The 25,363-nt window shown below is 43.4% G+C and overlaps 1 protein-coding gene and 1 long non-coding RNA gene across 2 annotated transcripts in view; both read left to right on the top strand.

Moving 5' to 3' along the window:
• Positions 1-2,992: 2,992 nt before the first annotated feature.
• Rora (RAR related orphan receptor A) overlaps positions 2,993-25,363 on the top strand; it is a 675,937-nt gene continuing 653,566 nt past the window's right edge. The window contains exon 1 of the mRNA XM_046460899.2: positions 2,993-3,173. Coding sequence (XP_046316855.1) covers positions 3,008-3,173 — 166 coding nt within the window. The 5' untranslated portion in view covers positions 2,993-3,007. The remainder of the gene's footprint in view (positions 3,174-25,363) is intronic.
• The window catches only part of LOC131424840 (uncharacterized), a 213,801-nt gene continuing 192,203 nt past the window's right edge, over positions 3,766-25,363 (top strand). The window contains exons 1-2 of the long non-coding RNA XR_009228409.1: positions 3,766-10,860; positions 11,096-25,363. The exon at positions 11,096-25,363 is cut by the window's right edge and continues 192,203 nt beyond it. This is a non-coding gene — a long non-coding RNA (uncharacterized LOC131424840). The remainder of the gene's footprint in view (positions 10,861-11,095) is intronic.

The raw sequence follows: 25,363 nt of genomic DNA, 5'->3' as shown, positions 1-25,363 counted from the left end.
GGTAATTTACTCAGCAGTGCTATCTCAAATGGATTAGAATGGTTATAAGACTGAAGGCCAGTTATTTGGAAGGTCACTGCAATAGTTTAGGTGAGCAATAGTGGCTTGAATTGAATGAACACAGGAGAGGGCAGGTGTCATAGAAGTAGAATTTATAGAACATGGCAAGTACATTAGGACAGGGAGAACTAGGGGCGGGGGTGAGAGAGGGACAGAGACACCGAGTCCCAGTAATTACTTTTAGAGTAGGAGAAATGTAGGGCTACCATCAGGAAGGGAGCCTGGGATTGACAAGAAGGTAGGTAGGGTCCTTGTAGGGCTGGAGAGAAAAAGAAGAGAAGCAAAAACCTGGATTTAGGCTTATCTCTTCTACAAAGCACATTTTTTGAAGCCTTTGCCTGTCTGAGAACTCACTGTGAGGTAAAAAAACCATTTTGAGCAAACATTGTTGCCCTTTGTCAATGAGCACATCTAAGAAAGGCTCCCATCTCTCCAAATATTTGGAAAATTGGAAAGCCCTAATTAGTAATCAGGGAAGGGGCAGGAGGGAAGGAAAGAAATATAAACCCAATCACTGTGCTTTTCAGGTTTGAAATGCTTCCCCAATCCAGGAAATTTACACTTTAGTATCAATGATTGACAGTCAAGGAATGTATCTAACTCACTTTTATTTTTCCCTTGGGGAAAGCACTTGAGTTCCCAATTGTTTTAAATTGCAGAAGCAGTAATTGTCTTAGAGAGTGAGGAGAAATGTTTTTTGGAGCTGGGACCTCTCTCTGAAGGGAATATAAAGCCTATCTTAACTGGTTAAGGTCAGTAGAGCTGCTTTTCTGGGAGATCTATCCAGGGTGACTAAATCCCACCTTAGTTAAATTAGAAAAGTAAAAGTACCAGTTGAATGACCAGGGGAGCAGATTTAACTAAAAAATATTAACAAGTTGCTACTGGTACTTAAAAGGAAGCCAGGGTTACTTTTTGAGCTATTTGCATTCTACATAGAATTATTGGTGAAATTTAATTTGAAAGTATGTTTCTAAGTATTCTTTAAAAATACAATGCAGTTAATATAGTTTAAGATGCTCACTGTCCCAGAGGAAATTGTTGATTAAACTGTTCACTTGATATATTTGTTTACTTAGAAAAGTCAAGTGCGATCAGTTAGGTCAATTGCAACAAGAACATTATTAACAGGCTAACCAATGGTAAATGATGTGAAGGCTACTCTGGAAATCTGTTCTTTGATGTATGGGGAAACTCACACATCTGATTTGGGATAGAGGAGACAATCATGGCATTGTGTGTAGGCGCCAACAGACAGGCTAAAGCCAGGGATCCTTGCAGAGACTGGATTAAGGTATCAGAACTGTTCACATCTCATTTACATCACCCCAAAGAGTGGACCACAGGTTTGCTGATTAATACACAGACCATGGCAAAGAGCATTGTGTATGAAATCAGATCAAGATCAGTAACAGAAACTTCAACCATGTGTGAAATTTGGCATATAGAAGTTCCTCTTAAGCTATTATCTAACAAGATTTTAACCCCCTTATTTTTTAAAAAGCATTTTTTTCCAAACTAGAAAGTTAGCAAATGCACAATGTTCCCCAATTCTCTCCCCCACCCCACCTCCTTAAACACATATTTATGCCACCTTCTGGTATATAATAATATTTTATTGTCAAAGTTTTTGAGCCTTGTGAAAGGAAGATGGGGGTGTATGTTAAAAATGGACTGATTTCATCAGTGTCTTTGCAGGCAAAAGAAAATGGGTGGATTGATATTGAGATAGAGATATCAAGATACTACTTGAATATTTCCATCCATCCAATTTGTATTGTTCCTTTATACTGTAGTTTGGGATGAAGGTCACATTGATGCAATTTTAGGTTTTAAGCATCCACTAGAAGATGGGTTGTTTCAAATGAAGGAGATCGGAGATCGTAGAATAATGCTTTCAATGATGTGACTTATTAGGAGTATCTTAATTCTATCATCCAGACATTATGAATACCACGCCAGTATATCAATCTTTTATGGCAAGACTAAACAGCAAAAGTACCAGTGGGAATCAACAATCAGCGGCCACGCAGGAGTTAGATGCAGTGTGGCATATTTTCTGCAATTTAGACAGTCAGTCATCCAACAAACAGGCCAAAGTTTTCTTCGGTAAAAAGTGCCCTGCCAAATGGCTGGCTTCTGGATTCGTCGCTGAAGAAACAGCAAAGGAGCTGAAAGCGACCTCTTTCAACCACACCAGAAATTAGCTGTGGATGGCGATACTAGACTCACAAAATCTGTTTCAGGCACACATACGTATCTAACCAAGATTGGAAACCCACTGACTGTCCCGTTTCAAAGTAAAAAGTGCCACGTCCTCCATTTTCCTCCTTCTTTGGGGTGTTAGTCCAGTTCTAATTCTTTCTTAGTTTCCACTCAGCCCTGGATAGGGCTGGCAGGGAGCTACCTGAGATTTCTCAACGTGGATAACCGCATTTGTCTCCTCCCAGGCTGACTGTGGATGGGGATGAGTTCTGTTCCCGAGAGAGTCTCAAAAGTAGACACACAATCATCTCGCCGATTTTAATTTCTGTCCCTGGGTTGAGAAGAGAGGAAGATTGGGGCGCAGGAGGAACTCCCCTCCTCCTCCCCTCTTTTCCCCACCTCCCAAAATTAGCAGCCTGTCTGTGGCTCTCGGTCTGGGGTCTGGAGGGTGGGGAATGTGGGTGTGGGGGCCGGCTGGAGAAGCCCTCGCTAGCGCTGCCTGTGGCCAGACCCGCCTCCTATCCCCTCTCGGGCGCACACACACGTCCACCTAAACACTCCGCGCGCTCCCTCGCGCTCTCGCTCGCCCGCCCGCCGCCGCCTGCTCTCTCCCTCCTGCTCTCGCCGGTCTCCTTCTCCCTTTTTTTTTTTTTTTTTGGTACCATAGAGTTGCTCTGAAAACAGAAGATAGAGGGAGTCTCGGAGCTCGCCATCTCCAGCGATCTCTACATTGGGAAAAAACATGGAGTCAGCTCCGGCAGCCCCCGACCCCGCCGCCAGCGAGCCGGGCAGCAGCGGCGCGGACGCGGCCGCCGGCTCCAGGGAGACCCCGCTGAACCAGGAATCCGCCCGCAAGAGTGAGCCGCCCGCCGCGGTGCGCAGACAGAGCTATTCCAGCAACAGCAGAGGTAGGAGGCTGGAGAGGGGCTGGGGAGGGGGCGGCGGAGCCCCGGCGCGGAGCGGGGGGCGGCCGGGAGCGGGCGCCCAGGGCGCGGGGTCCCGCGGCGGAGCGCGAGCCTGCAGCTGCGCCCGAAGCCCGGAGCACCCCCTCGCCCCTCCCCCCTCCGCCCCCCAGAAATGTTGCAAACTTTTGCAGCCCGTTCTCGGCTTGCGGGAGGAGAGGGGGGCGGGGGAGGCGGCGGGAGGGTTGACAGCCGGCGGACCCAACCCCTGGCTTTGATTTTTCTGCAAAGACAGGAGGAAAGCCGCGTTGCCGAAATGAAATACTCTCCCCAAAATACGGAGAATCAAGGAGTGGGGGCCCGGGAAAGAAACTTTTAAAGCGGCAGTGTCCTTTTAAGAAGGAAAAAATATATATATATCTGCTTATGGCCACCCTCCTCCTCCTTTACCTTTTCCCCTCTTGACAGTTTCGGCCCCAGCTGCTGGAGTCGGGGGTGTGTTTTCGGTCCCCCGCAGAGCTTGGGGGGTGGGAGGAGTGAGTAACCGGGGAAGCCCCGGGGGTTAAGGAGAGGGGGCGCTCCGGGGTCTGGGGGCGACGCGGGCACCCTCTCTGGAGTACAGCGATGGATTTGGGCTTTGGAGGAAAGGCCAGAAGAAACAGGGTGCGGGCGCGCGAGGTGCTAGCCAAGTTGTGTTGCGGGAGCGGCGAGGGGAGATGCGCAAGTTTGCGGACCCGGGTTCGGAGCCCAGCGCCCGGGCTGGCGGGGGCGTGTGCGCGCCAGCGCACCTAGGGCGGCGGTCCGGTGGGGCACTCCACGCGCAGTCGGAGTTAGCCGCTACAAAAAAACAAGCAGAGCAAGAAAGCTCGATAGGCACCCAAACTTATTTCTGCCTTGAGAATCCTTCCCTTTCTGAGATTCCTAGTGTTTCTGCAATAACCCGGGGCTGGTCAGTGCAAGTTGAATGCTGGTTGGATAGTGAGAGCGATTTTTCCCCTCCCTGGGAGATTTGTACACTTCATTTTGGTGTTTGGAGTGTGTATGGGGGCTGGGGGGCGGGCTCCGATGCCCCTCCTGGCGTTTTCCTAGTTAAAGTAGGTTGTTGAGGAAAGCTTACTCTCTCTCTCTCTTTCTTAAAGGTGTTTGAACCTGATGTGGGATTTTTTTCTTACCCCCCCTCGGGTGTGGGGGATTATTTATTTGAATGCGCCTGGAGTTTTCAAAGAGCAGGAGGAAGCTACGGCTTTAATTACTGTTGTAAATAATGTATAAATCACGCCTGTCACTCCGGAGGAAGCGGGCTAGCGGGAGCTGCCCGGGGTTGGGGACAGAGAGGATCTCTCCAACCCCGGCTTGGGCACCGGCCCAGAGCGCCCCCTCCTCTTGCCACTGGGCTTCAGGCGGCGAATGGGGAGGGCTGGGGAAAGGCGAACCCGGCCCTGAGAGCCGCTCCCTTCCTCTTCGATGATATAGTTGGAGGTAGGAATATGGCTGATCATGTGCTGGCTGTTTTACAGTTATCTCCCCCCCCCCCCGCCCCACCTTAGCCACACCCCCTGTCCGGGCGCTTTCCCATTCACGGAATTCGAGTACAGTAAAAGCCATCAGGATGACACACGCGAAAAACATTTAATTAAAGGCGATTTCTGAAGAGTGACCACGCCGAACCGCGGTTTGAGCTAGAGGGGGGCAGTAAGGCTGGGGCGAAAGGGAAGGGGATGAGGGCTGGGGGCCGGACCTGCAGCTAGATCGGTGAGTTTGTGTGCGGAAAGCTTTTGGCTGCAAAGAGTATATTTAGACCCTGAGACGGTGGATTTGGAATGCGAGCGGGTTATGTAACAGGGTTAATCAGAAACACTGGAGAAAATCCCCTTCATGTGTTTCTGAGGCTTTTTTTTTCCTCTCTCTCTTTTTAAAAAGGGAGAGCATAGTATATAGGAAGCGGCACTAATTTCTGGTTTGTGTTATCACCCCCCCCCCCTTTTCAGCCCCTCCCCCCTCCGGTATGTTATTAGCATCTTCAGGTGTCATTCTTGCCAGAAGGTGTTCTTGCAAGAGATAGGGGTGGCAAGCTGCAGAACCGACTAGCAAATCCGTAACTTGCTGTTCTTGCAAATTATATAACGCCAGGGCATTCAATACCACCTAGGCTCAGCACAAAGGGGAGAGGGATAAACTAGGAGTAGCATGCATCTTATGCAGCTGACCTGCTGACCTATATCCCCTTTCCTCTTAGAGCCCCCCCCCCCCCATTCTGTCCATCCCTGGCCATGGCTCTTAGGAGATTTAGTGGGAGGGGGGAGGTAAGGCCCAAACACTCAACTCACATCCTGCACGCAGGCACTAGGTTATATAACAGTCTGAATGGAAAAAGGAAGGTCAGAGATGGAGGCATCCTTTAGCTAACACAGCAGTAGTAATAGCTTCCAGAAATTATGTGCATTTGCAGACTTTAACCTCAGATGTAGCGTCTGCTCCTCAGGGGTACCAATCTTTGTGTGTGAGCTGGGAGAAAAAGAGAGAATGTGTAAGTATGCCTGGCAGTTGAGAGTGATTTGAAAATGGGAAATGTTTGGGTTTTCAGATGATGTAATGGAGTTGGCAGAATATGCAAGTCTGCTTCCAGAGTGTAAGCAGTAAGAAAATTGGAGCTGGCATCCAGTATTAATGTTGCATAAATTACAATATCGGAAAAAAATTAACCTACACACTAGGTGATTACGCCTTTTAAATACTTAAAACATAAAGGCACACGACTCAAAGAAAAAGCAAACATCATCACCTTATAATTAGCATTTTCAACCTCAAGGAGGGTTGAGTGGAGTTCTTTGCATTGGGGAAAATGGGAAGCTTTCTGACTTGGGAGATGCTGCTCAAAGAGATAGCGGTTAGCCTCTAGCCAGTGAGTGTTTGAAGTCCACAGAGAATGTGGTCTGGATTCTCATGACATTGAGGTGACCTCATGAGACATTACCTAGATAGACTTGATTGAGGCTATTGCTGAATTCCTACCTCCTGGGAATTCAAGTGTGAATGGGCTGTGTACCTTTAGCGCCTGAGCTTCCAAAATCAGATGTGTGACTTTATAATCTGAAAGATGACCTCCCCCCATTCTTACAACGGCAGGGAACCTTAGCAGTTTTAATGAAACTCTTCCGTTTTCTAGGTGGTATTAATGATGGCTGGTGTCATTCAGTCCCATCTTTACAGCACAATGAAAACCAGAGAAAAAGACAGGCAAGAGGCAACATGGGACGTAAGAAGGAAGCGGAAAAAAACCACAGCGAATCTTTAATTTAACAAGGCTTTCAGAGACTTCAGGGAGCCATGAGCGTTGTGACATAACTGTTGTTAAAAAACCCTTTTTCAGAACCTCGTTATTATATGCGTGCCGGAAGCTTACATATTTTACTTCAGTAAAGTTATCCTCACAGGGCTGGATTCCATGCACTGGGTTTGCAACACCAGTGCAGAACGTTGAAGGCTTTTAGAGCAAGCTGACCTAAGAGAAAAATCGAAGCCAAAAGATGGGATTAGCATTGAAAAAAAAGCTCGGTTGGGTTGAGATCGAACCCCTGGAAGCTTGGCTTAGATTGACTTAAAATCAGTTAACAGGGCCTACAATTTATTTGTAGCCCTGAGGACTTCTAGAACCACAAAACTCCTTGACTGTGAAAGTATGTCCCCTCCTCTCTTCCCTTTAATCTCAGGTGAATCACTTTCTAGTAGGTTCTCTCCCTTAGCAAGTTAGCACCCTTTCTAGAGATGGATTCTCAGATCAACTTTTCAGGCATGAATCTGGCTTCTCTACAGTGAATAAATGAAGCCCTGTAGTTTGAAAGTGCTCCTGGCTGGGAGAAAATCCTTTGCCACAGGGACGAAGTGATTTTTTCTTAAACTGAGGGACTTTAATTTTCCGGTAAATTGCTCATAAAAACATTTATAATTATATGCTTTAAAAATGTAATATAATAATTTTAGAAAATGCATTTCATGATAGTTATGATAACCTTTTTCTGTTGCTCCCCCCCCCTTCTTTCTTAAAAAGAATTGAATTATTAATCTAGAATTCAAGTCTTGAGTGGCTAAAACATTTATAGCAGACTCTTTTTATGTTAGTCACCTGCTGGAATTTTCCAAAACCTACAGGCATGATGTGGAGCCCTTGACTTTAGAAAATGTCTCTTGTTTCTGAAACTGAAGCTCGGATGAAGCCTGCACTGATACCCCCTCAGGATGAGACCCTTCTGCTTGTGTGTTTGAGGCAGCAGAGGCTGGAGTGCACAGCACATGCCCCTCATTCCACACAGACTCCTGAAGTGGGACACAAGGAGGCCTGAGAATGGGAACGGTGATAACCAGGCCTCCTGATGACAGTGGTCTGAGGAGTTTGATGACAGCTGAATCTCTTTGGAAGCAAACTGAATACTCTATGGACCTGACCTTTGGAATGCCAGTAAGACCAGCCCTTGGCCAATCTTCTTGTCACTTCTGAGTTAAGATGTACTTTTTCTCCAGATTCATTGTGGTGGTTGTTTCCCCACCCCTGTAGGAGCTTGTAGTGTAATGTTAGAAGGACAGATTGAATTGGGTGTTACTGAAAATTCTCTTGGTGTGGTGTGGACTCTCTGGGCTACTTTTTTTGAGAGTACTTTCCCTTTCCCCTCCATCTTCCTAGTCCACTTGATGAATTATTATTATTATTATTATTATTATTATTATTATTTTAAGTTTTTGTACGTACTTCTGCATCTGAGAAAGAAAAAATACCTAACTGCATTTCAGGCATCTGGGAAAAGAGATGTCATGTAACTGCCCTGTGTGTGTATGGTATGTGTGTGGGGGGGTATAATTATATATCCTAATAGGATATCTGCTGTCCACCCTCTTTGTCTTCCATGAGCCATGTACAGGGACTTTGAGGTCAGCATCATCCATTCCCTCATGGAGACTCCTGACCCATTGATCCCAGATTAGTGATAAATTCCTCCAGAGCAAGAAGTCCTTTTGAAAGGCCTTCAGTGGTTGGAGCAAACACTAACTTAGACTGTACAATCCTTTCTGAATGTGGAGATTGTATTCCTTGGTCAGAATTCAGGAATAGTCTGCTCTTTCTCTTTTCCTCTCCCCCCCCCCCATCACTTTTTTACATTTACCTTTTGTATCTAATTCACAATAGGAAGGGTTGCTTTGGAATTAAGCTGTTAAATGTTTCACCCATCTTTGTAGGCTGCTAAAAAATAAAATTGTATCATTTTGAATTAATGCTTTAAAAATCCCAAATAATCAGCATTCAAGTGTTGATTAATATTCAGTAAACCATGATTTTTCTGTAAGGGTACCAAGGCATTACTGATGAATTGATTTTTTTTCTGACTAACAGGAGATTAATCTGAAATGTTTTTTCTCTTTTCCTTATTGAATGTTTTTTAAAGTGTACTGGTCCCCTTTCCTACCCTAGAAAGAACATTGAGGATATAATTGAATCTTTCCTTGAGGCTTGAGAATCTTATGTGCCACAGGGTCACTGTTCTGAGTATGAATTCTGATTGTACATTACAGAACTATAAATGGAGACAGTGTCAGAGACTGGACTAATCTGTCTTGATCCCAGCATGAAAATTGTTTTCTTTTTTTCTTTTCTTTTTGTTAAATCTTCAGCAGGAATGTTTTGTTATTTGCTTCCCTTGTTTTCTAAGTTGAAAGCAGCAAATTAGAAATTTCATTACTTGATTCTGGTTAATTGAGGTTTTTAATATATAGGAAAATTCCATCTAGCATCTAGTCTTCTTAATTCTTTCTCTAGAGTTATAGGAGATGCAAAATAATTCTTAAATATTCAGGAAGGCTCTTACACTTGCAATAAGTTATATATTTACTATATTACCATAACATCATGTAATGTTCCCTCTACGTAATGGTGGACAGAAATGCCAGCTAATTTTACCTCTTCCTTAGGTAGGTTAAAGAGGTATCTTTGGCAAAGGGGCTCATGAGTCCCGAGTGCTAGAAAGCTCTAAGGTTAGAAGGAAGAACTTTAAGGATGTCGATGAAGAACATTTAGATTGTGCAGAAGGAAGCTCTACTTCCAAGCTCAGGCCTGGGCTTCAGTTGGCACCACCTACATGGAAAGCATCCTTGGAGCCACACCATGGTCAGAGGCTGGCTTCCTTGGGCTTGTCTCACTTGACCTAAGGATAGTATGTGCTTATATCTTGAATGTCACAGTGTAGGGAATTCAGCTTGGGAGTCTTGGTGTTCTTTTCAGTCAGTAACAACTGACTGTTATTTGTTGTTGTTGTCCTTGTTATTGGAACAAAGACATCAAATTGTCTACAGAAATAGGGTGAAATAGGGTGTGGTGAGGAATGGATGTAGCGCAGCTTATGGTTCAGGCAGAGCTGGCTTCTGCTTCAGCTCTTACATACTGATGCTAAAAGGAATTACAGGTAACAATTCCCTTGTGTTCATGGAAGAACAGTTTTTTTCCCCCCTAACAGATTTTTATGGCTTTAACTGACATGTCATCATTGTGAACTGTCTTCCCACATTACATGCTATGGCACATTAACAGTGGCATGGCATTGTGGGTTCTTGGTGATTGGCTTATTGACTGAACTGGGGCCCTGCTGGCTGGTTGGAGAGCCTTGGGCAGTGCCCGTTGATGCTGAGGGTTCAGGTTTCATGTACCTTAAAACATGGCAGAGGACTCCAGGTTGTCCCAGGGAGAGTTTCTATATCAGCAGGTGTGTTTTCTCTGAAACTTCATCAAAGCTTGGGAAAGAATAGGAAGTATTATGGTATAGGGGATTGACAATCCCTAGCCTTCAATATCTTCATGTTAACGGGTGTTGGCATTTCGATCATGAACTATCTTCAAGTTTTCTGAAACAATTAGGGAGTTTCTGCATGTATGCACAGACTGTAATAGGTGAACTCATTTGGGGTGCAGGAAAATGTACCACTTGGTATTGGATCCTCAAGCCAGCACAAGAGGCAATGCACTGTTAAAAATACCTAGCTTACTTCCGGGGAGGATTTGGCTGAATACTGATGAAGTTTATGAAATATGAATGTAGTGAAGTTGCTGTACGTAAGTGGTAGGCGTGTGTGAAAGGAGTAAGAAGAAATAAAATTGTGTATAAATGACACTCTGAAACTTGATGGAATTGTACACGTGACAAGAATGGCGACATTTGGGTCTGTGCTTAACAGGGGGAAAGAAAGAGGCTCAAAATCTATATGTCAGTCTACAAGTGGGATTAAAAATTAGAGAATATAAAATCATTTATAGGCGAAGAATGCTACCGAGGATAAACAGACAGGTTGCAAAGAATAAAGATGAAATTTCCAGAGAAGGGGAAAAATGATAGAGCAACATTTGACTCTATAATGAGGTATGGTAATCACTGTATTCCAGACTATTAACTATGGTGCTGTTAGTTGGGGAAGCAGTTAGAACCAAACAAAAGGCATAACTAAGAATTTGAGTTTGTGTGGGAGAAATCCTTTTGATCCCCCAAACGTGAATGTAGATGCCAAGACTCCAGGCTGCACGTGATGTAATTTTTCCTGTCTCGTCCTGATTAATTGACAGCCCACTGTATGCTTCTTTCCTGAAGGTGACTTAACAATCTCTAGACACAGACATTTCCCTCCGAAGTGGAGTGAAGGAAGGAGAACCACAGCTAAAGTGTGTCTCACTGGGTGAAGTATTTGGGGGAAAGATAAGAGTGGTGTCAGGGGAAGGGAGTAGTGCACACAGAGATTAAGAAGGCCTGTTTGGGGCTGGGGAGTGGGGGGCCCGTGGATGAAGGCAGGGGATCTCTAGAGGGTAAAGAGACTTCTGTGCAAAAGAAAATGAAATTAGCATTGACTCTGAAATGGCTGGGAATGTGACTTTCTAATTTTAAATTATCTTTAACAAGGGCAATGAAAAGAGGAAAGTTGACACTTTTGAGAAGTTATGACGAACTTGTCGAGAATGCCAATTGACAAAGGCAGGTAAGGGAATACTTGGAAAAACAGCAAGAACAGGTTGAAGGGCACGCTGATCTGCTTACTGGGATGGTGAAGGAATTGGTGGGCGTGTTTATTGACTCTTCCAATTAGTTTTCAAGAGACCTGAAGAAATGGACACAGATGGAGAAAAAGGCAACCAGATGTGATTCTGCCCTTCCAGAAGCAAAGAGGCTTGTGTCAACCCATGTGATCGATGCCAGTCACGGCGAGGAGTGACTGTGGAAATTAATGGATTTTCAACATCCAATCACAGAGGAAATGTGTATATTTAGCAAGCCTAAAACCTCTTCAATAAACTGCGTTGCTTTTCATTTTCACTTTCCAGTTATAAAACCAGTGGAAGATGAAAAGCCCACGTGACAATACAGCGTTCACTCCCGGGAACATTTGTGTGACAGGGATATTATATCTGAAAGGACGGGGCAGCTGGGAGGGTGAACTGCCCATAACTCTCAATTGTCCAGGTGATGAAGCACTGGGAAAGCAAAGGCAAATGAAATAATTTGATAATAAAAAATGATTTCTCTGTTAGTGACCTGATTACATGACTGATGCTGACAGGTGTGAAACTGCTGGTGTGGCTCTTGCCATCTCTGGCACTCCTCACCTACCTCGGAGGAGCGTGGGGTTAGGGGAGTAGGAACCAGGGCAGTTTCTATAGACCAGCCTGTTGACCCAGAAATTGTCAAGTTTCTCAGTGGGAGGGACACAGCCAAAGATTACTGAGGTTCTACAACTTTGTTAGGGCCCCACAGAGAGTCACTAGGAGAATTGATGGGTTCTTGAATGTTCTAGAGGTTCCTTTTTCTTTCTTTCTTTCTTTTTTTTTGGGGGGGGGGGATACCAGGGATTGAACCCAAGGGTGCTTAACCACTGAACCACATCATCACCCCTTTGTATTTTTTATTTTGAGACAGGATCTCGCTAAATTGCTTAGGGCCTCACTAAGTTGCTGAGGCTGGCTTTTTGGTGCACTTGTTTCAGTCTCCTGAGCCACTGGGATTATAGGCGTGCACCACCATGCCTGGCTAAAACCTGCTTTTTAATCTGAGATTGGGGGTATATGTTAGATATGTGAGGTTCACTCATGGTATTGCCACTGGTTCTATTTTATTGGACTACAGTGTGTTAGAGCCAGAAGGGGACCTAAGGACTCTCTAGCTCATCCCTCCATTTAAACCAAAGCTCACCGACATCTAGTGGTATGTATAAAACCATAGCAAGGGTATGACAGGACTCCAGGTCTACTTTCTCAACTAATCTTCCTCCCACTTGTGTGCTGTGCCAGGGTTCTCAGAATTTCCTTTCCTCCAGGAAACCCCTTGAGGGTATTAAGGTATGTGTAGAAACTAATCTGGAATTAGGTAGCAGATGTATATATGAAAATAAGTGAGAGTCATTTTGGCTATGCATCAATAATGGAACATTGTCAGTAACTGTGATTTTAAATCCTATTGGACATTTCTATTATTAATTAAAAATTAGCTAGTGAGCTTATAGCTATGTCAGTAAAGTCATTCTAAAGCATAGTGAAAATAATTCTTGAGTCTCATGTTCTGATTTAGTAGAGAGGAAGACACAGGTTGTGGAGTTGTGCATCTTTCCCTGTGCGCTTAAGTGTCTCTCTGGCCAGCTTCTTTCTTCAAGGTGAAGGCTGCTGTGCCTTTTATAGGGAAAGCATTAAAAGTCATATTGCAGTGGGAAGGTACTTCTTAATGGGTAAAAAGTTTACAACCTGTTGCTAAATGAAAAGTAACAGTTTTCATCACAGTGTGCAGAGAATCACATCATATTTATGAAAATAATTCCAGTGTGTATACATGTATAGATAAGAGATATTTTATAATTCTATCAATAGATTAATTTCGACTCAATAAATTAACATTTCAAAACAATGAAATAAAAAAAGTAGTTATCTACAGATGGTGGGATTATCTGAGTTTCTTTCTTTTTTTGCTTTTCTGTATTTTTTGAGTTTCCTGCATTTTGTATGTATTACTAAAAATAAATCTTTTTTCCCAAAAAAACATTGTTTCTGTGTTGTGAAGCTGGGGATGCTTTGAAGAAAATCATTTCAAACTTAGTGTGTTACTGGTCCAAGTTTACCAGCCCAAAGAGCAAAGAGCAATACCTTTTTTTTGTTTTTTTTCTTTTTTTGATTCCAGGTATTGAACCCAGGGGCACTTAACAATTGAGCCACATCATATGCTCTTTTTTTATTATTATTATTTTGAGATAGGGTCTTGCTAAGTTGCTGAGGCTGGCTTTGAACTTGTGATCCTCCTGCCTCAGAACTCCTGAGCCACTGAGATTACAGGTGTGCCCCACTGTGCCCAGCTGCGAGCAATACCTTTCGACAGACACATTCAGCCAGGAAAACTGGAGTCATTCATCTTGAATATTAAAAGGAGTGTCCTAATTTTGGAACTTCTTGACCCTCTAGAGTAATATCTTTGAAACATTCATATTGCAATCCACAAGGAGAAAGATATTGTAAGCCAGTATACACATAGTCACATGAATCTGCACATAGAGACATACACGCAAGAGAAATAAACTTTTGCTATAAAATATTTACCCTTTAGCTGTGGTGCACAGTGGTGCACTGTTATTTTTGCGCTATTATTTAAAATACAGGTCATGAGCCATCAAATTGGTTTCTTGATCTGTTTATGAGCTGCTTCTTACAAATCTGAAAAACCCTATCCTGGGCATGGGGTAGAAGCAGCCCTTCAGGGGCCTGGGGCCTGGCAGTGGGAGGGAGGAGGGAAGTGTTTCCACAGTAACTGATGTTGAGCTCCAGGTGTTACTCATTATGATTCCAAGGAGGAAGTAGGGGAGGACAAATAATGTAAATACTTATTATTATAATCATACAGTATCTTTATGCCACTTTTAGCACATGCTCATTAATATCCTATTTCATTTAGATATGCATCTGCCTTGACTGGTTTAGAATATAAATACTTGGATCCCCACCCCTTGCTTTAAATATACATCAGTGTGCAAGAGCCCAAGGGTAGTATTTTTTTTTTTCATTCAATCAATATTTACTGTGTGCCAGGCACTGTGCTAGACTCTGTGGATAAAGCAGCACACAAGAGAGGCCAGGTTCCTGCCTTCCTGAATCTTATGTTCTAGTGGTAGCTTTTTGTAGGGTAATGCACTGGGTCCAGACACTTCAAACAGTTCTCTTCTTAATGTGTCTTGAACTTGACTTTTTTCACCTCTGTACCTTTCATGTATCTTCAGCCTTCCCCTCCTCCAGTCCCTCACCCAATCTGTCCTCATCTGTCTTTGCTTATGGGAAATCCTACCATCAATTCAACTACAGCAAGATCCACTCTGTCCTTCCTGAAGTCCCCAAGTTCCCTTTGACAGTTATCAATCACATAGGCCTTGCTCATGCAACAAACATGTAACTCTTCCTCTGTCACTCTGCCAGTTCCTTTTATACTGTCTTATAGTGCTTTTTTTTTTTTATATGTAACCTTAGTCTCCCCAAGATAGGGATCATGGATAAATGTTTTAATTCTCAGTTTTTGAATAAAGAAGGTGCTCAAGAACTATGCAGGTAATCTTTCCCATGTTGCTGGGCAGAGCTCTTGCTTTCTCAAGAGACCAGCTTAGCACTCTGAACTCTGCAAACTTATCTCCAACTTGCTTGTAACTTCCAACTGGGTTTTGGGTTTGGACCCTTGTTTGTCCCACCTCCAGCTCTCCTGGATCCACCATCCCCTCCATTGCATGCTCCAGTCTTGAATACCTCAGACTGAGGCTGGCCATGTTGGGAGAGCAGTACACATATCTGGCTGTTAGAAACTTGGAGTGAGAGAGACCTGGGTCGTAGCCTGGGTGTGCTGTTTGACCTTAGGTAAGTTCATTAACCTCTCAGTCTGTTTCCTCACCTGAAAATTGGGGATGCTACAGATGTACCTTGGGAGTATCAAGTGTGATAATGAATACCCAGGGCTTGGCAAGAAGCCTGGCAAACATGAAGAGTAGCTCCCGGGATGGTGGCGATGATGATGGAGCACATGTGAGGGGTGGTGAAGCCCCCTTGCCACTGTCCTCTTCTCCTTGTCAGGTCTCCAGTCGCCTTTGCATGGAGCATCCCTCCTTGATGCTGGTTGGCTGCTCTGTGAAATAAGCAAGAGTCTCAGGGCATCAGTGGAGGTTCTGACGCTTTTCCTTTTACTGCCAGGTCCATTTCTGGGACTGGATCCAGCCCCCATCTCGCAGTTCAGCTACCCTGGGCTGGATCTTGCCAAGGGAGGACAGATCGCTTAAGTTCAACCCATCCACCACTTGTTGGGCTTTCCTGATGTTACCTCTCATGCCTTCAGCTGAACCAGAAGTGGCTGCTCATTTCCTCCCTCCCTGCAACCCCATCATTCCTGTGGTCCCCCATGACTAATTCTCCCAATTCGAGGATGGGGTAGACCCCTCCTTCCAACCATGCTCTGTGCTCTCAGTTCTAGCATCTTATTGTTCCTGGCCCTCCCTTCTCCTTCACTCACTTTCTCCTCCCTGCCAAAAAATCCCATTGGAGAAGGCTGTCTGCAAGGGCTCCATTCAACTTGTTCTACATTAATGCTCCACTGTGGTGACCCACTGCTGAGTCGTTCACTTGTAATGTAATCTAATAATTTACATGCACTTTGCAAGCAATACTGTCAGAGACTCACAACCTGCTCAAAATTACTCTGCTGTTACAGTATTTGAGCTGATGAGAGAGCAGCGTGAGAAAGAGTGGTTATTGGTACCACAATAGTTTTGGGTAAACCTGGGAAAATCATGTTAGCACAAGGATAGGGAGTGCTGATGGATTATAATATCCTTTCTTAGAGGATCAATTAAACTTGCCACGGGTCTTTTATTGATTTTACTTGTCATTGGACTAGGATAGGTCAAAGTACAGCGAGGTAGGGGCAGAGCAAGCTGGGGAAAATGACTCAAGAGTGGAATCCTGTCTTTCTGGGATGCTCCGAAAAGGTTTTTAGTTTTGATATACTGCATGACTTTTACAGAATTAATTGGCACTGTGATTAGGTGGTTTTATTTCTTCACTCAAACATGTTGGAAGCTGATTCTAATATGCAGTAATAATGAAAATAGAGTAATGTTGTAATAATAGTGCCATTGTAAAGCGAATTACACCATTAAGCATCTATTTTGTCTAATTTGTATTGTGATAGTGTGGGTGATACACAGAGACTTCGAGTAGCTGGTCTTTAAGAAATAGATTCTAGCTAAGAGGAGGGGGTTATAATATATTGAATATCCAGCAATGAAAATAAAGTGTGAATGTCATACATGAAAATAAACATGCAGCATATACACAGGTACGTAGATGTTGGACTAAGAAGAAGATGTATGGTGCTGGCCTGAACATTCTTGGCTCGTGTTACATTTTAATGATTAAGCTGAATGAGGATGGGTGATCAGTTATGGCAGGTCAAGTCAATAATGGAATCAAGCAAGGCTGGAAAGCAAGGCTTTCTGTATTTTGTTTTTAGCCTCTTCATGCTTGTCATCATGCCTGAGAACCTCTATTCATTGCACTTCTCAAGTTAGCAAAGAAGTGTTAAGGGTCCAGGAACATTAGTCATTTTCCTTTGTCATTTGTCTCGCAAGGAAAGATTAGTAAAATAAGTTCTTCTGCAGCAGAAAGATAGAAGCACATTTTTATGCCTGAAGTCATAACCCAACTCTAAGGAGCAGAAAAAATAGGCTCTGAGAAGGTATCATTCAGAGTGGCTGCTCCCAGTGAGACATGTAAATTTAAAAACCCAGGAACATACTACACCTTGGTTAGGTTCCAGTGACTGTATTTCTTTCCCCTTCTGGGGACAGGCTTCTTTGGCCAGGGACTGAGGGTACAGTTTGGCAGTTATTGTCCATGAGCTTCCAACCAGTAGAAAGGAATCTCTAGGAGATCCTGAAAACTTCCCTGGTCCATGTTCCACTCTGGATTGCTGCCTCCAAAGCCACTCTGTGTTCTGCAATAGGAGCATCTCAAAGGGATTTTGCTGGTGGCCTTTCATCTTTTCTCTGCCCTCACTCCAAGATTTCGCTTGTGCAGCATTGTTGACACCATTATCTGGTAAACTGGAACTGCAGAAAGACTTTGCCCAAACAATTGAGATTTTTATGGCAGTTAAGAATATATTGAAGGGGCTGGGGTTGTGGCTCAGCTGTAGAGTGCTCACCCAGCGTGTTCGAGACCCTGGGTTCAATCCTCAGTACCACATAAAAATAAATAAGTAAATAAATAAAATAAAGGAATTGTGTCAACTACAACTAAAAAACATTTATATATAAAAAGAATATATTTCTCTCTCTCTCTCTCTCTCTCTCTCTCTCTCTCTCACACACACACACACACACACACACACACACGGTACTTACTCTGATGGTGAAAATACTGAAAGTAAATTTGCTGCATAAACAACTGTGAGCTTCCCTGTACCCAAATCAACAATGTTGATATTAAACACCATGGGAGAATGAAGGAGAGCACAGGCAGCATCAGTGCAGGGCATCTGGATTAACAATATTTTTGGTGGAGAAATTTATTGCAATCCTGAAAGAAAAAAATATCAATATTATATTGTGCCTAATAAAATGCTATAATGAAAATTATCATGGCATTTGACAACATCCCTTTATTAATTAGTCTTTTCCATTATTTTTTTTTTTAGTTACAAACATACTCTGGTTTCCTCTCTCATTATTACAGTCTTTATTGAATTCACATTTTGCTGCTTCAGCTGTGTTTATCTTCCCATTGGTCTCAGTTCCTCGAGGGCAGGGTTGTAGATTGTCTTCAGTGTTCTGTCTCATATCTCTCTGCCTTTTACTGGGGCATTCAGTGAATGCCCTCAGGATGATAGTGACGGTGCAGCTTAGAATCAATATGTGAAAGTCGAGCCAGCTGAGGGAAAGTGGAATGAGGCAAGAAAACCCAATATTCTTCGAAAGCTTTAGCTGTTTGAAGGTGGTATGATATGCTGTCCTTTTGCATTGACTCCTCAAGGGTTTATTGAGCAGTTACTTTGTGCTAGGCCCCGAGTTGGTCAATGGAGGGACAAAGTTGAATTAAGGGACTGAATGGGAAGAAAAGGTAGGTTAATTCGAAAATTGCAAAGAGTGGTATAATAGCCATATTAACAAAATATATAGCATACAGGAGATGGGGAGAACACTTTGAGAGCTTTCTGGGAAAGCTCACCGAGGTGATTATATTTGCCTGGGTTTTGAAAACAATGGGGAGATTCTTTAGGCAGAAAGTGAGAGGGCATTTCAGGTTGAGGTGTGAGGTGCAAATTGATGGCACATTCAGGTCATGTGGCTTGGCCTCAGCAAGGAGAGTGCTGGTGAGGACCAAGAGATCAAGTTACAGGAAGTAGGCAGGGGCCATGCACTAAGCATTTGGGGACTTTTCCCATAGACCCCAAATTTTGAGCAAGTAAAAAAATGCTTGCTTTCTTTTTGGTAAGATACTGAAGTAAAAGTACCTTAGGTAAGGGGTGGAGAATTGACAGTGTAGATAATGAACCCAGGGAAGAGACCTCAGTGATGATTTTGAAGGGGATATGTCAGGCCAGGACTTTAACTGGAGTGTGCAGGGGGTAGAATTTCTCAGGAGATGGAATCAGAGGTGCATGATGGAGGGACTGATAGGAGTCCACCCCAGAGTTAGGGGCAGAATCATTGGCCAAGACAGTTTGGTGGAGTAGGTAGAAAATGTGAGTTAAGATTTGGATGGGATGAGTTGGAGGTGCCAGATGGAAATGTGAGTCTGGCAGGTGGCATGTGACAGTGTACGACATGAAGTATTAGGAGGGAAGAAAAACATTTAGCCAGAACCTGGGGCCGGGGAAGACTATCTGCAGACAGGGAGCTCCAGCTCTGAGTGGCACTTTTCGGGGGGCTGGGTACTAGGGATTGAACTCAGGGGCACTTGACCACTGAGCCACATCCCCAGGCCTATATTGTATTTTTATTTAGAGACAGGGTCTCATTGAGTTGCTTAGCGTTTCTCTTCTGCTGAGGCTGGCTTTGAACTGGCGATCCTCCTGCCTCAGCCTCTCCAGCCTGATGACAGGCACTTTTGACGGGATTGGAAGACTGAATTTGTGCAATCATGAAGTCATGTTTATGGATTTTGAAGTGATATCAGTGCAGGTGGGTGTGGTCAGGAAATTGAAGGGGATGAATGGTGAAGTGAGAGGGAAAAGATTGAGATCTGGAGATCCTACATCTGCTTAATAAGGATGTGCGTCAGCTGGGTGTCAGGTTATGGTGCCCTGTGCTGCTTCAGGTTGCATTTGTGTTTTTTCCACTTTGGTGGGGATCCTTCCTTCCCAACATACCTAATTGATAAGTGAAGAGTTGCTGCCTTTTTTTTTTTTTAACTTTCTACACAGCCCAGCATTGATTTATCCTGTCTCTAAAGGGAATCTGCCTCACAGTTGGCAGAACCGCAAGGCTGGAGCAATGGAATGAATAGTAGCTTTGGAGAGGTCTCTGCATTGCCCTGGGAGAGAGGCTGTGTGGGAGAGAAAGTTGAAAGAGGGTCTTGAGAAAGGGTGTGAGACCTTCAAAGGATGGGTCCAGCCATGGGAAACTAAATAGAAGATGTTTTGCTTTTGAAGTTTACCAGAAAGACAAAAAGAAACGCACAAGCATTTGTTGGTGAAGCAGACAATGACACTGGTGATACTATAGTGAGATTGCCACTGCTGCATGTGTTGGGCTCCTGTTTTCGGGGGACTTTCTTATATGCATCAGCCTCTGGAAGTCTAGGCAGGAAGTTAATAGTGTTGCAGCCCAGGGACGAACCTGGGAAGTGTTGTGCAATTAGGGGGACCGGTGGACTTAAGACAATGTGGACACTAATAGGCTGACCTTATCTTTAAGTCCAAACTAGCCAGGAGGGGGCCTGCCCTGTTGGAAGAGCCCTCTGTTTACCCGCCTTCTGAGGCTGAAGCTGGCTGTCTGCTGTTTTCTGGGAGTTCAGTGATTGCCCTGTCCCTAGCCCACTAATGTGTCATGTGAATTATTTGTGTTATCTCTGTGCTGTGAAATTAGAGGCCTGCACCCACCGTGTGGTAAGTGGATTAAAGTAAAAGCCTGTTTTTTATGGTGTGGGGGAAACCCGGCCAGTATGAAGGAACTATTTTGTGTGTGTTTGATCTGACAGTGGGAGGCCTTGGGATGCCAGTGTCTTCTAATACCTGAAAGCTGAGCTCCGGCTGGAGTTTTCTTCAAAGAGGTTTCTATTTTATCTGTTGGCACTTCTGCCGGGAAGGAAGGTCTGGGGTGGGTGAATCTGTGATGATTCTTCTCTTGCTGTTGTTTTCTTCTCTGTCTTTCTAACTTTGCAGAAAGCCCTTCCGGTTATCCACTCAGACCCTGCTCAGGACACTGGTAGCCAAACAGTCCTCTTTTGTTAAGTATTTTTGTTTCTCTTGAAAGGTGCCCTTCAGGACAGCACGGCCTTTATTTGAGCTGTTTATAATTGAGCCCTGAAGAAACTTAAACAGAAATCATTCTAAACCCAGGCCAAGCACCTCTTTTGCCTAGCTCGGCAAAGCTGAACCCACGCGAGATGAAATCGAACCACTGGTTACCTGAGAACCACTTTGGGGAGCTCTCCGGCTTGACTGCTCTCTCTTGGCCACCATCCCAGGAGGCAGCAGAGGCCAAGGGCCAGGCCTGTCTATACAGAGATACCGGAAGAGTTGAGGCTCTTGGTGAAGGAGTTCAGGCTGGGTTATGATCTACAAGGAGCCTGCAGAAAATGGTTTGGAGGAGACATTTGTGGCTCTTAGTTGTCTTAGAGTTGGACTATTTAGAGGGAATTTTTCCTCTCCGTGGCTCAAGCTTTCAATAAGTTGATTTATATATTCTTTTTTTAAAAAAAATAATTTTAAAAATTATTTTATTAATTTATAATACCTTTATTTTATTAATTTATTTTATTTAATGCTGAGGATCGAACCCAGTGCCTCACATGTGCTAGGCAAGTGCTCTACCGCTGAGCCACAACCCCAGCCCCTATGTATTCTTTTTTAAGGATATAGACTTTTAAAAGAAAAAGCTGTTCCTACTATAGCTTTGAAATACTTCTGTCATTTCTGTTCTTGCCGGTTTCCTTCAACAAATTAAGGTAAACTAAGTCACTTGAGAAAACCAGGGCATATATGAGGATTTGATAATTTAGTGGTTGTGATTTGGAGATTACTTCACTTTTAGTGGGTATAGAGTTAACCTCTGGGATTTGAAACAGAATCCTCATCCTCCCCAAGTCATCTGGTTTGGGGCTCAGATCAAGCCTCATTGCCCACAAATACTGCAGTTCGTTTTGGAATTTTTCTTTCCACTTTCAATACCAGCTGAAGGGTCATTTCGGGTTATTTAGGTGGAATGGAGAGAGAATGTTGGGCTTTGTCAGAGAAAGAAAGACTGGCTAGAGAAGTTCTAATCCCTCTGGGCTGTTTGGAGCCTTCTTGTGCGTGAGGTCATTGGTATATTTAAATTCAGAACTTCCACAGTGCAGGTCAGCAAAGCTCTCCCAGCCCCCTTGCTAACTGCAGATTTCTCCGGTGTTTCTAGAGGAAGAGACACCTGCCTCTTGGGGGAACCCCCCACTTCACAGGAGCATCTGTGCAACGGGCCCCTGCATACACAGACAACTGAAAAGTGAAGCAGTCTGGAGACAGGCATCATTTTGAGGCTGAAGGACATTTTAGGAACTTAGGGACTGGTTCTGTGACAGGGAAGTTGAGCTAAATATGCAGTTCTATTTTAATTTTCACTTTATGCCAAGGCAAAAGCATTGGGAGATAGACTGTAAATGTGTAAGTAAGTCACTACAAGAATAGCCCCTTGAAAAATGCATATCAAGGGAGGCTAAATATTTTCTCATATCACTGAATGCATATGAAAAAGTAATGCTTGATCAAGTTCCTGAGAAAGGGATGTTATACAGCCATGATCACGGTAATGAATTGCACCAAGTACTACTTGGTGATGAAGTAAGTCTTGAGATGTCTTTGTCAGCTCTGGCTGCTATAACAAAATATCATAGACTGGGTGGCTTAGACAACAGTTGTTTATTTTTCACAGTTTGGAGTTTAGAAGGCATGCTTCGGGGTCTGTCAGGCTTGGGCTTGGTAAGGGTCCTTTCCTAGCTTGCAGCCACCTTATCACTGGACCCTCACAGGGCATTCAAAGGAGGTGTCTCTTCCTCTTCTTATCAGGGCTCAATCCTTATCATAGTACTCTACCTTCATGACCTCACCTAAACCTAATCACCTCCCAGAGGGACTACCTTTTAATACCATCACTTTGGGGTGAGAGCTTGAACATATAAATTTTAAGGGAACATAGATCTTCAGGCCACATTTGTGGCCAATGCCAAAAGCATACTAATAATTTTCAGGATGGTCAATTTGTCTTCAAAAAGTTGTTAAAAATTCTTATTTTGCTCATTTGTTTGTTTAAACTGTGTGATGTTTTTCTATGTGTATTTCATCACCATATTCCTGTACTGTTTGAAATGGATGGTAGTAAAATCCAAGGTAATTAAGGTGATGGTATCATTGTTTAAAATTAGAGAGCGTGATTTATTTTTATTTACTTTTTTGGCAATTGAACAGCAAGTTCCTTTGTATTCTGCATAATTGGATCACATTTTAATTTTGTGTCAAGCAAGATCTATTTTCCATTTCTATTAGGAAGACAAGCCTCTGTGGCTGGGTTTGAATTGGGATTTTGCTGTTGGATGTACTTTTGAAGTTGAGTCAGCTTCTAACAAACTCATCTGTGAATCTTTAGGGTAAGAAAGAAACTTCAATCTATAGCTGATAAACAGTCATGGATTTTTGTCTAAAAAAAGTATGGAGAAGTCAAGAGAATGAAATATACAACCACCAAGGCAATCAGAGAGGAATCAGATCATGGGTTATCCAGTGTGGTTTATACACCAAAAAACATATTGATCTTTCATTCAGGCACATCAGTTTGTGTATATATTCTATTATCTACATGGCTAATGCCCAGGATGTTCATATAGAGCAAATTAATGAAGATAAACTGTGAAGGACATTCCAGACAAGTAACCATGGGACCTGGGTTCTGATTCCAACTTGACTGTTTATTGTATAAGCAGGTTACGCAAGTGGCTGTCACCCCAGAGGCCTCACCTTCTCCATAGCGCAAGGAAGCACTGAGTCATGATATCCTGCCAGCTCCCACATTCTATGACCCCATGCCTAAGGACCAACTTTTTTTTTTAAGTATTTTTAGTTGTAGATGGACACAATAACTTTATTTAGTTATTTTTTTATGTGATGCTGAGGACTGAACTCAGTGCCTCAGACATGCTAGGCAAGCTCTCTACCACTGAGCCATAATCCCAGCCCAAGGCTCAACTTTTTTAAGGAATTCCCCAGAGAATATGCAGTCTTTATTCTCTCTAGCTTAAAATTACTGAGGCATAATTTACATACCATTACATTCACCTGTTTTAAGATTACAATTCGATAATTTAGTGAATTTATGGAGTTGTACCACCACCACTACAACCTAGTAAACATACCTGTCACCCCTAAAACTCCCTCGTGTCCATTTGCTGTCACATCCCCTCTCTGCCCCCCGTCTAAAATAGCCATTGATCTGCATTTGCCTTTACTGGCTATTTCATTTAAATCAAATTATATGACATGTGCATGGTCTTTTGTGTCTGGCTTCTTTCCCTTAGCATGATATTGTAGCATATGTCAATACAGGTTGAGAGTATCTCTTATCTAAAATGCTTGGAACCAGAAGTGTTGCAGATATCAGAAGTTTTTGGATTTTGGAATGTTTCATAGACTTTTCTAGTTGGGCATCCCTAATCTAAAAACGTCAGATATATGGAGATGCTGAACCCGTATCCTTTTATTATTGAACAATATCCTACTGTGTGGATATATACCAGATTTGTATCCGTTCACCAGCTGATGGACTCTGTTTTCTTCCTTCTCTGTTCTGTAGTGCACTTACTCTCACTGTAGTCTCCTCTCTGCCTGAAAAGAATGGATCTCTCTTAGAGAAATGCAAGATCTTTATCTTAGGCCTTCTCATACAGAAGAGGTTAGACTTTTGGGGACCAATGTGGCTGGGTTGTTGAAGATGTGATTAAGAGGTTCTGCGGCACCTCTCAGTAAACAGGAGAGCCTAAGTTGTGGCAACTTCCCTGTGACATATACTGAATTTGAATGTGAAGCTTCCCCCATAAGGAACTTGACCCTGGAGTTTTCTCAACACAGGCTGCCTGTTGTTGTATGTCGGTTTTACACATTGGGAGATGAAATATTTGGGAGCAAGAATTAAGAACACTGGCTGTTAATCTGATTTAGTAATGTCACTTCTAACATTTTTTTCTGGAAGTCATCAGAATTGTCATCGATAACAACAAATCCACAGAGAGAAATAGTTGCCTGCTTTGCTTTTCAGCTGTGAATCCAAACGACTGCTAAAAGTAATGGTGAATAAAAGGTAGATAGACTGAGAAGAGGGATGAGTTAAATCTTTGGGCTGTTTATTTCTTTAAAGAGAAGCCATGGGTTTGTCAGCTCGAACGTGGTAATGTTTTCAGGTTGTGAGAGAAGAAGGGATGTGCATTTCCAATTGCTAAGCACCTAGCTAATGGAGGGTAATAATTTAGTATTCTGGATACCTCTCAGATGATTCTCCAGTTTAGAGTCTAGCTCTGGTAATGAAGTTAACCTGTAATATTGTTCTATATTTGGCTGCTCCAGGGCCAACTCATTTCCAGGACTCCATCCTTGGCTAGTGGATCACGTAGGACAAAGGAGACAGTCAACTCCATTTGCCTTTGTCCTCTCCATAGAGTGGATATCAGTGATATCTTTTAGAATTTAGAAGTTAACTGTTCACTGTTTCTTGTGGTGAAAATGGTGTTTAGCATATCATGACCTGTCTCCTGGGTCCTGGGAAAGCTTTGCCTTGGCTGTGTCCATGTGGTAGGGTTCTTACCGAGAAAGATTAGCCAGGACATACTTTAGTAATATCAGACCCTCTGTGCCTCTGAGCCTGAGATCCAGTGGCTGCGGGCAGAGAGAGCAGTGTGCGGCTGGGCTTTCCTAAGGACACATCAA

This window comes from Marmota monax, unplaced genomic scaffold (genome assembly GCF_021218885.2).
Source record: "Marmota monax isolate L192 unplaced genomic scaffold, Marmota_monax_Labrador192_F-V1.1 WCK01_AAM20220418_F8-fsc00001, whole genome shotgun sequence".
Taxonomy (NCBI): domain Eukaryota; kingdom Metazoa; phylum Chordata; class Mammalia; order Rodentia; family Sciuridae; genus Marmota; species Marmota monax.
This window is presented reverse-complemented; position numbering and strand designations above follow the sequence as displayed.